General features: G+C 36.4%; 2 protein-coding genes across 3 annotated transcripts in view; one reads left to right on the forward strand and one right to left on the reverse strand.

Annotated features, from left to right (window-relative positions):
• wb (wing blister) overlaps nucleotides 1–18,455 on the forward strand; it is a 201,028-nt gene that overhangs the window by 74,351 nt on the left and 108,222 nt on the right. The gene's annotated exons all lie outside the window — the stretch shown is intronic.
• Nucleotides 17,038–18,297, reverse strand: LOC105679567 (uncharacterized). The gene has a single exon (XM_012379646.2). It carries the CDS (start codon nucleotides 18,280–18,282, stop codon nucleotides 17,275–17,277), a length of 1,008 nt encoding a protein of 335 aa, XP_012235069.2. The 5' UTR covers nucleotides 18,283–18,297; the 3' UTR covers nucleotides 17,038–17,274.

Genomic DNA, 18,455 nt, shown 5'->3' on the forward strand with positions numbered 1-18,455 from the left:
GCGGACTACGCGGATGTAGATTTATCCACGAATTATTTATATGGATGCAACGTTCTTTTTTCACTATATCGAAATGCTTTATTATATCAATAATAAAACAACGTTTATTATTCACTCAAATATCCACGATACTGATCCACGTGGCAATAACGTGGATTTCACGTACTGTTTTTGCCGAGTGTCGTCTTAATTAGCTCTTTAATTATTACTTTAGTAAGTTTTAAGATATGTGAAGTTAGTCAAATGGAAAATTAGGAGACAAATATTCTTTGTCTTTTAAAGAAGTTTAATATCTTTTGATTGCCTATTTTGCAGTGTTATCTATGTCACCATTTCTTTTGTTTTTTTTCATATCCAATATTTAGTGTGAAGTCGTGGAAAGTTTAATCATTAATAAATGAAATTTATACCGCGGCACTCGCTGCTCGGTTCACGTGAACTATTACGATCGCAACCAGAAATAATTATTTCGCCGCATTTCCCGGAGGCCCTCGTTCGGCATTTTTCGCCGGTCGCCAGAAGCAATCCTCGACGTGTATATACGTCGCTCGCGGTTCTCGGGTTTCCGTTCGGATAAGCCGATCTCCCAGGGCGAGAGACTCGCAGTCCGCCCACGTGTGCGCGATATCGCGGCCGCGGATCTGCATAAGCAGATATAGATGCACGTCCGCGGATAGCGTTGAAAAATAAAGAGCGCGGTTTTACAGCCAAAGCCGGACGGACTTGAAGAATCGAGGCTGGAGCGGCTCGTTAGATTCCTTCCGCGTCTTAAAAACGACGTAAATGCGAGTACCGCGATTTCTCGGGAGCCATCCCGATCCCGCATAAGACGTAATTTCTTCTGGCTTGTGGCTTCAAAATAAGGTGCTCGGCTATTTATTAAAGCTATTCAGAAGAGAGTAACAGAAGAGAGTGATGAAAATAAAAGCCGTAGAAATTTAAGAAGGAATAATAAAAAAAAGGAACAGATAAAACGAATTCTAAAGCAAATCCTTATCGTACATAAATTCTGCCGTTTATCTTGTTCCGTTTAAAGAGATTAGTTTTCCATAAAATATTTTTTTAGATATTTTACTGTGAAGGAAACACAGAATTTCCTTCAATTTCACGTCTCTATTGGCAAAAAAAATTTAGAACCTATTGTTGGAATACTAAAATATCGAATCGAGACAAACACAATTTACATGAATTTGATTTACATTTGAATTACATTGATAAGAAACGGTGCCTATCTCTATGCCCATCTTCTGCAGCACATATCACAGAAATTTATGTTTTATCTTCAGTTTGTGTCAAAGCATTATTCGATAACTGAAAATTCATGAGTATGGAGTTTTACTGCCGAACTTAAAAAAATAGAACTCTTATTTTTTTAACGCATTCTATAGCTTCGTTTTTATTAACACATGCACAGATTGCTCTGCAATCTTTTCTTTATTTTAGCGATAAATACTTTGATTAAATCTAATATATTTTAAATGTAATAATTACATATTAAATAAGGTAAATGTGTGAATAAATCGAATTGGCAGACAAATTGCTTTTAAATATTCGATAACTTTAGAAATTAATCTTATTTATTCGCACTTAATTTATTAAAAAATAAAATAAGCGTTGATGAATCAAATCGATTCTCGAAAATGTTATAAAATATTTAAAAACGATTTTCATCGCCTGTAAATTCGATTCATCCGCATTTCTCTTATATTTCTGGAGAATAATTTTAAAAAATCTTCAATCTTTTGATTGTTTAATTTTTTCCGCAGCTATTAAGACTTTATGAAGCAAGATATTTATTTAAATCTTTCGTATTGAAACATAAACTATTATCGCGTGTATAAGCCGAAGTGGTTAAAGCTCACATACTCGTCTTTTAAATCCGCTCAATCCCTTACGCCGGAATGCGCCGTTTATCAGCGCCTGGCACGATATAACATAGAGATGTTAGATCACCGCGACACATACGTACTTACGACCACCTCTTGATAGCTTGGTCATTCAGTATGAGTGACGCTTAATATCTCGTCGGGCACGGCGCTCCATTTCTTACGCGCCGAGCCGTGAAGAGCAAACCTGCAGCCTCCATTCCGGAATAATGCCTTATCGATCACGCGGCGCGATAAGACGTCGTTTCCTTTTTAAATCGCCGCGGATATACGAAGTGCGGCCGATCCGTAGGTCCGATAAGACCCCGCCGTGTACGCAGGCTTGCCACCGGGTGACACGAACGGAAACATTTCGCGAGCCTCCCTTCCTCCGTCTCTTCTTCTTCTTCTTTGTCGTCGTCGTGTGGTTTCCCTCGCCGTCTCTCTCCTTTCCTTTCAGCGCGCAAAAACTCGACGAAACCGCGGAATGCTGTTCCATTGTGATCCCATCGGGTATTTTTGATAGCGGGAAACCATCTTGTTTACCATTGTTGCTATGATCGTTTTATCGAGATATTTGCATTTTACTATTTTTATCATCATTTGTTCAAATTGACTTTGTACGAAAGGTTTGGTATCGGTATTTTGCATTTTCAGTAGAAGGATTAAGTTAATGTTTACGTTAATCCCGTCGCAAATACACCCGCCGCGTGTAATAACACGCATTAAAGACCACCAACAGCTGCCTATCGACGAGCATTCGCCTACGTGGCTCATTACCGAGGCACGGAGGATCGACACCCCGCGGATCCTTCGATTTCTGTTGATTCCGCGCGGAATCGAAGTTCTACATCATTTCCGTCGAATGTCGAAAAGTCACCGCTATCAGATTTAATTGGTGCTCGCCGATCGGCCGGCTAGCTCTGCCCGGCCGGCTTCCCTAGCGAGCACGTACGCTCGCTAATGATGCAATCGGCCCATCAGATACTCCTGCACAGCCAGCTCCTGCTTCTTCTTCTTCTTCCACTCACCTCCTTATTCCGTCCCTCTCGCGCGCGCCTGGTCCTTAACTCCTTATATACCCACCTGACCATACAACGAGTCTGCACGTCTCGTCCAGCGCGCGTGGGCCGCACCTCTAACGGGTGACCATTTGCTCCCGCTGTATGTCGCCCGTTGGTTTTAATTATCATGAGATAAAGTGAGCATTCACTGTATACGTATCGTCGAGTTGGTGTCTCTAATTACCGCAGCGATCGCCGTTTACTGCCGGGTGCTCGAATAAATTCGAGATGTCCTCGTTTTAGCGCGGAGCGGCGCGGATATTGCTACATTCGCGGCGCGATATGTAGTCGCGATAAATTGAAAAACAAATTGCTAAGAAATTGGAAAATATTTGAATTCCGAGATATATGATTAAAAAGTAATGTTATATTTTTCAGTCTACGTGAATTACATTAGCAAAGTTTCTTCTGGAAATAGTGCACATATTATGAACGCTATCTCCCGATATTGAAATTATATTTACAATTGTTAAGAATGCGATAACTAACAAACGAGCAACATCGCGAAACATGACGTTCAAAACGTGAAGATGCAGAACTATTTTCGGAATTTAACAAGCTCTTTCGCACTTGCTAACGCAATATAACGCAAAGGAATGTGATGGGTTATGAGTAAGTTCGACGTGTCTTTTATCCACCCGTTAGATAAGCAGTATCTCAACACCTGGCTGCAGCATGTCCAGGATTCCTGGTAAAGAACTCGGGTCTGGCCGGTAACGCTAATGTATCGCTGCACGTCGGACGATCTCGAGATTTCATTCATGAAACCGCCGAGGCTGCTGCACGCCGTTACAGAATCCGTCGGCGATGAAATATCAGAAGCATGAAACCTCTAGTTTGCGCGCGCTCACGAATTTTTATCCACATCGGCGGGCGGTCACCTGTTCCTTAATTAATTTTATAAGTAATGGAGAGTAATTAAAGATTAAGTTGCACGTCGAATTTCTTGCTTTGCATACTTCCAGCTTTGCAGCGATTTTCAATTACATTGATTGAATATATAAGTAGCACGCAAATGAACATTTATATCTATCGTGCTGAAGACCAGCGTAATTTAAACTATCTTCAAGCTTCTTTTATGTTATTCATGCAAGAGAAATCAGAATTATCACTCGCGTTAAGTAAGTTTTTAAATAGTTTTTATTGTTAAACAAAACCGAAATAATATTCATTTAAATAAGTACATTTACTAGGATCGAAGCAAGGAAGGTTTTAGATTTTTAATGGGAAAGAATTCGTTCTTTTCGTTCTGTCGAGTAGATTTTGAGGAGAACTAGAACGCGTTTCGAGAAAGAGTGCGCGAATCGAGGCCTCGATTGCACTCGACGATAGGCGAGCAATTGCGATTGTGCCAAGGGCTAAGATCACGAGCTTCGCTCGGCGAGTCCATATATCTCTTCTATCTCGATCGGGACAACGTATACTCTGCGGCCCTCGTCTAGGGTCTATCCACTCTCGGGCTGGAGCAACCGGTGCTTTTCATCCGCGAGACTTCGATTGAGGCCTTCGTGGAATGCTATGCGGAACGCACATTTTCTCGACATCCGCAAACATGCTGCTCTTACGTTACTTTGTTCGTGCATCGTAATCAGCGAACCACTTATCAAACAAATTTGCTATCATCAGTCGTTTTAAAAATGATTGTTATTGCAATAGCCGCGCGGAGACTGTTTATTTCTTTCACTTTAAAATCGCCAAACAAGCCTGCCCAAGTTTTTTTCAAACTTGTCTATATCTTGTCAAAGATATTATTCATCGAGCGAAAGAGCCCGTATGTTCGCTCGCGCAATTATTTAACACAGCCCTCAGCGCGTTTATTCTCTTTTATTTAATAATTCTATAAAGAAAGTGTCGTTGGATTTATATTGCCTAAACTTGGACAAACCTGCGTTAATAAAGTAAACTGATGATAATTTATTTTTTTGAGTTAAAGTATATCGATTACAATATTTAATAATTATATATTTCATAATATCTTTGAATGAGAACTTATTTAATTATTTCACGATAATTGTTTCTAAGAATGTAAGAATAACGATTCTTCAAAGACTAGTAGAAGCACACGTTAAATTATTTCCGAGTTAAATGTCGTGCAGAGCTATCAGGCTTAATGCGATCAAATAAACAGCTTGTAATGCAGCGAGCTATATTACAGAGCATTCCGAGATGCATCGTGCAGGTGTACATTGAAGATGCCGCGTGCGTCATACATCCTGCACTTAACCTCTCGAGACCTCGAGGGAGTGGTTGAGATATCTCGACGAGCTACGAAATATAATCAATATCGCATCCCGGCAAAATAAATCACGAGAAACAATGCGATAATTAACTCCCTCGCTCGTTTATCTCCAACTTTCGCGCGAGGTTTGTTGATTTACCCCTCTCTCCCTTTTTCTTCTTTGTTGATTTATTCGTCCCCTATTCTCTCTCTCTCTCTCTCTCTCTCTCTCTCTCTCTCACTCTCACTCTCACTCTCTCTCTCTTTGGCTTGTTTGATCGACATTGCCGCGCGTGAGAAAATTAAGAAACGCTCTGATTTTTTGCGATCATATCTTTCAGACATCAACGCGAATAATCATAAAAAATTCATAAAACGTCACACATTGAAATTAACATAAACGATTTTAAATAATACAATTATTTAACTTAATTCTGCTTTTCGAATCTTTTCATTATTTAAATTTGAGAAGTTGATATCTTGCAAAATTCCAAAGAGTTACGTAATTTGACGAGAGAAAGATAGAGAAATCGCGACGGAATCCCAGCATGTTATTAGTCTCTTGATTATCGGAACGTCCAAGGACGAATACTTGTCTATCAGTTTTCTGTAAGATATCGTCACGAAGTTGGCGATGCACTCTGTATCTCTAGCATAATTTGTCCCTATGAAAACCCAGCCCCGTGCTGCCCCATTAGCAATTACTTACCCGAAGATTTAAACTCCATTAGCGAGTTATCTGCCTGGCGTCGTTCAAGTGACTTTGCCACCCGTGCGTGCACGCAACTAATATGCATTTACGCGCAGGTTCAATCGAGTTCAATCTTTGTAGCGCATCTTTGCTTTCCCCAATTAAATCGCTATTATTGAGTATAAGTGCGCCACCAGCATATTATTTAGTAATTAAAAGATAATTATAGCCGCTGTAGCACATTTTTGCATTTAATATCAAGCAAATGAAAAATTATTAAACTTCTGAAAAAAAAAAGTTGCAGTTTCGATGTGTAATCTAAATAACTTAACGGCATAGAATTGCGCGAAGTTTGAATATGCCCCGTTAAAGATTGTCTGCGTAATATAAGTATCTATTTGCTCTTACATTAGTCACATTTCATTTACGTTGTTGCTCGCAGGCACATATCTACGTGTTCAATTTCTAACGTGTAATCCTAATTCATTTGCATAATATGAAATCAGAAAATACACATCTCATATTATCTATCGAACTATGCAGTCTCGTCACCAAATAATCAAATTGTTTGAAAATTATGAAAAGTAATTCATTGAGATGTTAATCTTTTGAATCTTCTAATATTAAAATTTTCCAATCCTGTATTCTTATCAAACAATTTCAGCGAGTTTCTCAGTGAGTTTCCAACTTTTCTTGTCAGAAAATCAATACGATGATTTTTTTGTTTTCCGAATTAAATTATACCTCCGCAGATTACAGCTATAGCTCACAATGCTTGCGAAACATGTGTCATCATGAGCCACACGCTAGACCACCATCGTTCGCAATTTTCTCGCTCTAATGTCGCAATTACTCGGCCGGCGCGTGTTCCGGCGCGTAAGTAAAATAATTTCGCCGAATAAATCATTCTTGGGAAATAACTCCGCGAGATCCCCAACCTGCGAGGTCGAACGAGCACGCCGCGGCGATGCATCGCACCCTTCATCATGCATCGGAACTATTCTGACGACTGCGGGAGGTCTCCCGCATGCGTCGCGAGCTTGTAGGCAATCAATTTCCATGCATCGCGTTAATTTCCATAAGATAGCCGCGGGCTTTTACGACGAAGGAGAACTCGCCGGACTGCATGCGATTCGACATCTTGCATGTATCGTCGGGTAGGGGATGCTCGAGTATGGTTTGTAAATGTAAATATACGTGCATACGTAAGCGCGATAATACGCATTTTCCTACTTTTATATTAGATATAATCATGTATTCTAATGGCTTAAGAAAAATTTACGCTTCATTTTGAGCAACATCTTGACGATAAAATTCCGAATTTGATTAAACCGAAATATCGAGAATAATATATTATTTTTTTTCAAAATAGATTTTAAAATGAAATTTTTATTATATTATATTATATAAGCAATGCATATCTCCAGCATTGTTCCCAGACTTTCCTACTAGATTGTTTGTATGTATATCGAATTTATATGCAACGGCCTAGCAACTAGCCGATGAACACCTGGCCACAAATAAATATGAGTCTTTCCTTGGTTTAACACGACAAACGCCGACACGAGAAGATGCGCTTTACATAATGAGCATTTAAAAACATTCGAACAACTGAAGTTAAGACTGAAGACTATCTTGAAAAAACTTAGGCGCGATCTTTAACGTAAATACGTGAAGTCAGGTATCATCAAAGTGAAATCTTTGCTACTAATTCGTGGAAGTACCGTATCCGATACTTGACGCTCAGTAGTTATGCGCCTTTAAGCCGCACCACGTCACATTTATAATCGCGTAGAACGATTGAAAGCCCAACGGCGTTCCAGCGAGATTATCACGAATAAAATAGTATTTACGCGGCGGTCGGCAAAATATTATCCACTCTCCAGCCCGATAGCATACTGATGCGATTTCGCATGCTGATATTCGACTTGTCACTGCATAAAGCTCGTCTCATATTTCCGTGGATTTATTTACACTGGTTGTGGAGCTTATAAGCAACCAGTTCGCGCTCTTACAGACTCTTCGTGAATAAAGTCATTGAGCAGCGCAACAAAATCTTATATATTTGTAGGGAGAACAAATGTACGTTAGAAATTCACACGCTTTAAATCGAATAAAGATATCATTTTATTTTTGCAAACTAGAATAAATTTGTAGATTGTGTAAAAATTACACTAACATAATTTGCAAAGAAATTTATGTGGAATCAGTAGGATGTGAATTGATTGGATAAATAACGTGAGAGCTGTTTGGTATAATATTTAATTGAAGAAAGAAATATTAATACAATATATTAATAAGAATTTAATAGTTCCGATAAAGATATTATACGCAATAGCGCGCCATGTCTGTTTCATTCGTTCACTTGCGATGACTTTCAGACTGTCATTCTGTCGATCGACTAACAATTACACGGCTTGTTCGTGACTTTTTGCCCGATCGAACCTTGAGTTCAATACGATGATCTGCCCGTAGTCTATGAAAATAAAAATATATAGACACTAGTGGCGCCCCATGAGGGGAGGGGGTTAACCTTCCCCCCCCCCCAAATTTAATTAATATACCTTATTTTTTTATTAACTTAAGAGCAAAAAGTTTTTTCTATTTTCTTATGCATATTTAATGTATATTTATATTTGATAGCTTGGCTCAATTATTTCTCTTATTATTTGCAATATGAAATACGTATTTTAATATTACATACATGCTTTTAAACGCTTTTCCACAACATCTTCGTCCCGTTAACAATTCCGAGAATCGCATTATAAAGTAGAGCGAAACGTTGCTGTATAATATCTATTCAAGCATGATAAAAGCTTCTTACCGTCAGCACAAATCGACAATCAATTATAAATTGACATAAGATATACGATTTATTGCACATGTCAAGCAAGAGCTATCGCTTTCTCGAGTCCGTTAACGGGAAAACGATCTATCCATCGATGAAATGAACGACGACTCACGGTGCGTCGATGGGCTGCGAGAAATAGTATTGCCTTCTAAATCGATACCATCCCCGCGAAAGATACCGCTCGATCTGTTACTCTGATTGGCCAGTTTATCGTACAAGAGCCACGCTGTGGTGTGGCTAATGAGAGATAAGTTTGATAGCGTGAGTAATAAGCGATCAGGGCATAGCGAGGTTAATAATTTAACGGGCGCGTCGATTGGCGTAAACTACAGATCGACGGTAAGATTACTCGCGTTACGGTAATTCCACCGCCGCCGCAATAAGATCAATTTGTTTTTTTAACAATTAGTGTGAATGTCGTTTACGCGCTAGTCGGGCGTAAACAGATGTGACAATTCACGATAAATAGATACGCTTAAACATGCATATGAATTAATATTGATTTATCAATGAAAAAAAAAGCACTAATCAGAGTTTGATTATGAAAGATAAAAATTACTTTAACACGAATAACAGCGCACGCAGTTTTGATAGATTTATTTTAAATATTCTATAAAATAGTAATGCTAGAACTGCAGAGCTAACATTATTGTATAACAACGTGTTAAACAAATGTATGCAAAGTAGAGATAAAACGGTTATCGAAAATTGATGAAAATTGATAGTTTCAATTATGTTAAAATTCTGAATGTAGGTAATATAAATGTGTAATATTTTTTTTATTTTCTATAGCTCTGATGTTTTTCATTTCTTTTTCTAGATATTCACATCAATTTTTTAATGATTGTTTTATTTCTATTTTACACATTATACATTTGTTTAACATGTTGGTATACGATAATGTTGGCTATATAGTTCTAGCATTACTATTTTATGGAATATTTAAAATAAGTCTATCAAAACTGCGTGCGCTGTTATTCGTGTTAAAGTAATTTTTATTTTTTTCAATAGGTTTATATGTGGTGAACTTTATTGAACTATTACTTTCGCATTAAGGCGATTTCAACATGACTCGTGATAGGCACGTTGGCATTAACGTAAATTCGTCGGCGCGCCTGTTATCTTTATTACGATAATTTTACTATTCCCATAAGTACATAGTTTCCGATGATTTCGTTAATAAGAAAATCGTACGAACGATTGGGGTCGTTTCAGTCAATACTTTCACTAATTTCGATTACGTGAACGATCGAAGGAAAAATTATTTTTTCGCTTTTCAACGATCTCAAATTTGAAAAAAAAAACAAAATTATTTATCTATAAGTTATAATTTTTCATTTGTTATGTTTGTATATGATAAAATAATATTCATGTAGTATTGGAGGCACATTATTCTTAATGCATTGTGTTTCGATTATGTTACTACATTAAAATATAACACTAACAGATTTATACCCTAAAAATGCAAATCTCATGAAATTTCGAGCTCGTTCGATAATTAAATCGATCAATAACACGATAAAAGCGATAAATCACAAGGTACACGTACACCGGAGCGGAAAATAAAACCCACGGAAATAGAACGCATCGATCGAAACCAGTATCGCGAATCGAACAACGATAAATGTACTGGACCATCGATCCGCCTGATTTAATATCATTAGACTCATAAATTTTATATAGATTTACATATTATTATCCAATATATTGTGTAATACTTTACATGTGCCACATTTATTGTGTAAATGCTTTAATATTTAAGTGAACTTAAAAATAATATTAGCACTTGTAAGATACAAAAATTGAGGTAAAAAAGGTTATTTTGTCCAAAATAAGACAATTGAGTGGTTCCAATTTTTTTAATGCAAAAAACAATTACGTAATTTTGTACACAGAAAAAACTACTGTTTCAGATCCTGCACATGGCATCTTACTTTTGAGTATTTCACAGTCAAAAGATTAAATACTCAAAGCATCAAAAATATGGAATCGGAGTTAATGATTGATACGTAAATTGAATATTATTTATTAAGTCCGAAAAAACAGAAAAAAGTGCCCGCTAACTATACTTACCAAAAATTTATGAAAGACTGTCCTCATTGTTAGCACATGGCGGTCGATTTCCTAGAAGACAGAATTCGAACTGTAATCAGTTGATTGATTAAATGGAGTTATTAAAATGATAGGTATTGCGGTGCGTGAGATGAGCGACAAACGAAAGCCACAAACAAAATGTAAACATGTCAGTGAAAGAGTTTTTGCAAAACTGATAAACAAGTTCGGGAAAAATATTAATGCTTACATATATTTTTTTCGTATCCTCTAAAAAGCGTTAATTATTTTGATTAAAATGTAAGTTTATACATTAATGTAAAGTGTTAAAATATGTAAGCATTGATTGATTTTTCAGCTATCATTTGCATCTCTCTTGTTCCTATAAATAGACTTTACCTCTCAGTTACCTGAAATAAATGTCATAATAATCCTTACTCGGTGATTAGAATACCGAGTAAAATTACCTCTTGGTAATAACAATTTAACCCGTACGTAAATTTTATCAAGATAGAACAGCAGTTACCGATATTTACTGATATTTAATTTAGGTAACTGAGAGGTAAAGTCTATCAAATAGTTGAAACACAACCGACCCTCAGTGGTCGCGCTATCGATACAAAGACAAATAAAAGAAAGAATGGAACATCGGCGACGCATTCTCTCTTAGCTACTTGATATACGCTTATAGCCCGGAACCGGAGTTTTGCATTACGCGATCGCCGCGTCGGCAAGACGCGCGTGGGCGGAATTATTTTCCAGTACAACGTTAACGCGGTACGTTACCACCCTGTAAATTAACTATATCGCCTGCCTATACGCACCGCGTCCCGAGCAGCGCGTTGCTACCCGGGCGTGGGCGACGCCGTCCGTTCACGTTATTATATTTCGCAGTTATAAATCAGACAAAACAGCATAGTTAATATTTCCTTCGAGTCCACGCTCAATCGGTCCGCGATACCTACTGGTTCCAGTCTTAACATGTTCTTAACATGTTCTTTACTGCACTGTTTGCTTGTCGATTACGGAAATTGGTGGAGAATTCGGGGGGATTCCACGTGCTACGCATACCTAATCTAATTGAAAAAAAAAAAAAATACGATCACGAAGTTATCCAATTTTGGTTGTCAGTTTATCGACAATTCGTTTATCAGCTTTGCGACACAGGGCGCAGTATGAATGCGGCTTAAACAGCCTGAGGCAGCCCAAGGCACTCGCAACGCGGCAGTGCAAAATCGAAGAATGCTCGATTTTCTCGGCAGAGATTCTCATTAATCACACGCATGGGGCCCTCACATAGGAATGTTTATAAAAACACTGGTAGGGGATGAGGCTAGATCGATTTCTTAATTTTTTTTTGTCGGTCGAATCTTTTGACAGCCATTGCATCGCGTCTTTTTTTTCACTCTCATAGCTTTGTCGACACCTTAATGGGATACGACGAGATTTAGAGCAGCGTCAGAAATATGATGATAATATGCAGATCCGCGCATCACCTCGTAATCATTGCCACCGTGCGTGTAACGTTCATCTTATTTTGACGATAGGCCTTACAACACGACATGTAATTTATTGGCAATAATTTTCAGAAGCGAAGCGATTATAAGACCCTAGTGTTATCGTCATAATTTAATAATAATATCCAATTAATAATCAGATAGATTTTTACGTTTTTATGAAATATCAGAAACAATTGAAAAGTTTACCTTTTAATTAAAAGGTGGAGCGAAACCTCTGGTTTGATTTACTATGAAACTTTAAGCATTGAAGAATTTTTTTAAAATTTTTTTTATTGGCACTATTGAGACATTACTAGTCTCGCGAACGAGGATTGAATCTGTCTCTAAAGCCCGCGGCACACGGTATTATTTTCTCTGCTGGATTGCTAACTAGATACAATTAAAAATATATAAACAGTATAAAAAATAAATAATTGCTCGTTTTTAAATAAAAGCATTTGAATAAAATTTTAATAGTTTAGACAAAAATTTGTAATAATTCGTAAATTATTTAACTTTTAATTTAAAAAATCATTACATTTTACCTGAGTGGAAGTCAATAGATTTTTTGCAGAATTTTTCTCTATAGAATTCCTGCTTTTCCGAGGTGTAAAATAATTTGCTAAGTATTTCAAATGATTAAAGTACCAGAGATTTGGTTTGTATACCTGTAAATATTTTTTAAAAAATCTTGCACATAAAACAATAAAAAATATTTATACAAAATAATTATACAAAATATTAGAAAAGGTTAAAGTTGCTAAAGGTTAAAATTTCATATTTACATCATCAGTGCCAGTTCCAGATTTCATTGATGCTTTCACTTTAGTATTTTCAATATTGAATTGGTTTCGTAAATTATAAAATTTTGCTGCACATTCATTTTCTGTAATTCCGGGTCTAAACACTGAGACAGCGGCACACACTTTTTTCAATGCTTCATTTCGGACAGGTTTATTATGATAATTGGGCGTATTTACCGCATATAAGCATATTTCTTCTTTATAGGCCTCTATTAGGCTTACAATAGTATCCTTTGTCCATTTTTGTTTATTTTTTGCTTTGCAATTTGCTATGGACATCATAGTTAATGTATAACAATACTAATATCAATCAAGAAAATACTTTCATGTTTAACTTAACCTAACTAATGAGGTTGTGTCGTGATTGGCTGTTGCAATGAGACAGCACAGAACCACGCAAGAAAAATAGCACCTGTTCTATTATGGAAATCCAGCATATCAATCAGTAGGGTGACCAGTAGACACACAATTTTCAGTCTAGCAGACAGCAAGATTGCCAGCACAAGCGCACGTAAGCAATCCAGCAGAGAAAATAGTATCGTGTGCCGCGGGTTTAAGACTTGCTTTCGGTTCTCGGAAATCGGCTACTTCTCCGAAATCCATGAGTCATAATCCCTCTCTCTATGATTAGTGTCCCCATCTTTAGAGTATTGATATCAATATCAGCAATGACAGGTGCTTACAATATCTTCAATACTAGGTATTTTATGAATATTTTTAAGAAAGGGCGACGTACTAAGCTTGACGATGCCGCGATCGAGAAGATCGTCTATAATCTGACGGATTTGAATCCGTTCCGACCAGGCAAAACGTCTAGGAGCAAACGCGTGCGTGGAGTCGTCCTTTAATGCCACCTTGACGAGGTAGTCATCCTCGTTGGCTGGCTCGAATGGCGTATCAGCTACCCTCTGCAAGAACCTGTGCTAAAGCTAGTGTAATAGTAGTAGTAGTATTTTATTGTTTTCCCTTGGGGTTAACTCTCATACATTTTACTTACAAGTAACTTACGTCTATTCTTAAGATTATCCTTAAAACTAACTAACTTAAATCTATCCTTATACTAGCTTATATCTACGCTTAATCTATATTGCCCTAACTGAGGGATTCGGGTTCATAAAAGCTAGTTTATGTTTGAGGTCAAAATCAATGTCGATTTCTGATAAGGAGATTTCGGAATCCTTAGTGAAAGATTCGACGACTTCGGTTGAATCTTTGCGCAGGATATGTAGCTTCAAGATACGAATTAGTTTTATGTTGAATCTTAAGATCTCTTCTTGATGAATCGTTATGGACTATTTGTAGAAATTTAGCTTTGTTTTCTATTGTCTCTTCTGTTTCTGTATAAATATATTTTTCTGGTATAGATAGAAATATAGATTTTCGGCAAATCCACGCGGTTTCCGCACTACAGAGAGGCGGACAAGAGCTTCGCCCTTTATAGGTTTAATAGTCTAATATAATATAATATAATATAGGTCTAATGGTCTTAAAATAGGTCTTAAACCACCCCTCACGGTTTTTGGCGAGGATCTTAGTTAGATTCATTCTTTGCTTTCATTAAATTTTCCTTTGCGGTTAGATAGTTGCGGTTAGATCTTTAGATAATTTAATTTGTCCATAAGATCTACGAGAAACTCTTTATGAGTAATTTCTTGCCGTGATTCTATGAATACAGAAGGTAATTGCGGTCTTTTTCCGAATATTAATTCATATGGAGATATTTCAGTTCCTTTATGATACACGGTATTGTACGAAAACATGGCGGCTAGAAACGAATCCCAATGTCTTGATTGGTTTTGATTGATATACGGTTTTAAATATTCAGCCGATACGTGGATGTGAACGTTCCAATGCCCCGTTTGATTGAAGATGGTAAACGCTCGTTTTTATTTGTTTTATTTTGAAAATTTTTGCAACTTTTTTCATTAATTCTTCCGAAATGTTACTACCCTAGTAGTACAGCAATTCTTTAGGAGAGCCAAAAGTGTATTTATTGGCGATTGTGTCAGAGCTATTGTTGTACTATTATTGCAGCCATTGCATAAATAGTTTAATAAAGCAAAAGAACTTGAAGTTCACAATAACGGTATGTCCGTTATTAAACTTGCAAATTTATTTCTTACTGCAATAAAAAATGGGTAAAGAATTACTTACTGTAATAGGAAATTTCTAGCGTTATTTATTATATTCATGATATAAATTCGGTGATTAGCGAATTTGTTGGAAAATAACGTTGAGCAGTGTGCCTTCTTTATATAGATTAAACGCAGGCAGGGAACTGGAGAACACAAATAATGAGAACAGAAATACAATTATAATTATTTAATATGAAGCGAAAAGACAACGTGGATACAGCGTTCGTTTCCTCTCTTCTTATATATACATATATATATGAATGTTTTCGGTGTTCAGCGCCACACAGCGCCACGTAGCTCCGTGAATCGCCAATCACAATGCTCCAACACTCCTTCTCACCGACAACATTATTTACTCCAATCCTTTAAACCGCTGAGTTCTGCAAGCTTTTTCAATTTGATACCATGTAATGGTTTCGTTAGCATATCTGCTAACATCTCTGATGTCTGACAGTATACAAAATCTATTATGTTCCTTTCCTTTAGTTGTCTTACAAAACAAAAATTTTCTTCTGTTATTAAAACTTTTTGCGGATAGTAATTTTAAGCAACTCTGATTATCTTCATAGATTTTTATTGGTACCGCCGCGATTATTCTAAATTCTTCTAATAATCTTTTAATTCAAATTGCTTCTTGACAAGCCTCGGCAAGTGCGATGTACTCAGCTTCTGTTGTAGAGAGCGCAACGCAAGTCTGCTTTTGTCATGCCCAGCTTATTGCACCTTTATTTAACATAAGGATAAATTCGCTGTTAGATTTGCGGTCCATCTTGCTCTGTGCTCAATCAGCATCTGCATATCCAACTAGTGTTGTTTCATCTTCTTCCACATCACTTCCGAGTTTGAGTTTTCAGTTAATTGTTCTCTTTAAGTATCTTACTATTCTTTTAGCTTCTGTCCAATCTGAATATTTGGCGCATTTTATTCTTCGACTTAAAATTGAAACACTCGCTGCTATATCTGGTCGTGAATGTATAGCAATGTAAAGTAATTCTCCAATTAGCTTTTGATATTTTGTACTATCCTTCATTGTTTCATTTGGGTTTTCTGTTTTTTCATATCCCGGATCTAATGGATAGCTCGAAGTCTTTGCATCTTGAAGCCCAACTGAATCCACTATTTTTCTTATATACTTTGGTTGACTTATATAAAATATTCCTTTATTATCTCGTTCAATCAACATTCCTATCGCATTTTCTTGGTGTAAAAATGTAGATGATTTTGGTACTACCCGTAACGGTTATGTGGCGAGTTATATATGGTGAGATAAATGGTTGAATGATATTTTGTTCTAATAGTTTATCGACTTGATTTTTAATTTTATTTTTATAAATGAAGATTCTACCATTTAATGTCGAAATAATTGGTATCTGTATTTCTTCTTATTATTTCTGATAACTAAACTTTCTTTAGCTTGTTGTAAATTATTTCAAATGTGCACAAACACGGTGATTAAGCACATATATGTAAGATTAATTAATATATGTATTAAGGGGTTAGGCCACCCCTGAGGCCTTAAAATCATGCATAAGTTTAGGAATTTTTTTTGGGTAAATGAATGACTTTATTAAAAATCTGTTTAAAGGGCTTTATTGTACATATAAAACATAGTAAAAAAATATTTTTTTAATATTTTTAATATTGAAAATGGCGGTACACTAGCTCACTTGCAAAATCCTGTTTTTCTGCAACTTGAAATCGGTGTACAGGATTTCAGACACACGGTTTGACCTGGAACAAAAAACGAAAGATTTTCATAATCTACATATCAAAAACTAAAGAAGTACGTAGGGATTTTTCAAAATATTGATTTTTCTCAAAATGGCAACTATTTTACTAAAAACTTGCATTTTTGTCCTAAAATTTACATATAAAAATGTTAATTGCAAAAAGAGTTTTCAATATTTTGGAAAAAGCCTACGTACTTCTTTGCAGAATACATTGAAGAATATACTATTAAAATTTCAAGTAAATCGGATAAAAACTGTAAAAGTTATATTGTACACCGATTTTAAAAATGCTGTTTTGAGAAAAACACGTTTAAAGTTTTTCAAGAGGATTTTTTGTCTATAAAAATAAAAATTTTAATTTTACCTTTAGTCTGCGATGCCTGCCCCATAAAGCTGCCCTTCCACCTCTGTATCAGCTTCATCAGCTTTCTTTTTAGTGGATAATAACGATTTTCTGGCCTCTTTTGCTGCGTCGGTCAGACTGTGCTCAGCCGCTTTAATGCGCCGCGCGTCCGCTTCCTCACAAAAATTGTAACAATTGGGGCCCACACAAAGATTTAAAACTTCCATAATTTCCATTATGCTCCTGAATCCATCGTTGAAATTACAAACAGCAATATTTGTTGCAATGTCAATTATTTTTTTTCCACTTGCATAAGATTTTGGTGCCAGTGCCCACACAGTCGCGTTAAAACTTTCATTGCTGTTTTGCGTGAAGCCTCCTAAACATCTTAATAAAAGTTCGTCTTTACTTAATTCTTCATAAATCGGTTTAACAGCATCGAAAACAACATATTTCATTGGTGTTTTATGCTTGTATTCTGAAAGTTTGTTAGTTGCCTTCGCTTTTTGGTAGGAACACCAAGAGTTTTCGCCGGCAGAGCAAAAGTCGTGCTGTGGTTTTTCGTCAGTCGATATTTTATGATACAATGTTGCCCAGATTTCTTTCTTCATTTTTTCGACTGAATCGACATTACGCCTGATTGCCAAGCCATAATAAATTGTCAATTCATCTATTAATTTACCGGTAAGCTTACCCTTTCCACCCAGACCTTTACTGTTTTTTTTTAAATTTCTAAGCCGAGTACCCATGCGTTTTTGCACATGGCCTACACACTCCTTTTTGCACACAGTAAAATTGTCGTAAGGCTCACAATCTAATATGCCTTTAAATGTTTTGCTGTCTCCGTCACCCACGTAGTTAGAATATTTAACACCATGTAATTCTTCAGATCGGCAAAACATTTCCACAATAGCGTCCACTTCCATCTTAACGGACGAACCTTCGTGGTTTGCTTGGCATTGATTATGATGATTTTTTGCCCACTCTTCGTATTCAGCAGAGTCTGTTTTCTTCTCCCAGAACTCACACATTTTGCAATATTTGGATTTCACAATAATATCTAACTTTATTAATTTTAATTCTTTTTTGGCTTTTTCTAAGTTTAATTGTAAAATTTCTTTTTGAAGATTCTTATTTTCTTCTTTTGCTTGGATGTCTATTTTTAATTGCGTTATTTGTAATGTTAATTTTTATAGTTCTATTA

This window comes from Linepithema humile, chromosome 1 (genome assembly GCF_040581485.1).
Source record: "Linepithema humile isolate Giens D197 chromosome 1, Lhum_UNIL_v1.0, whole genome shotgun sequence".
Lineage (NCBI taxonomy): Eukaryota > Metazoa > Arthropoda > Insecta > Hymenoptera > Formicidae > Linepithema > Linepithema humile.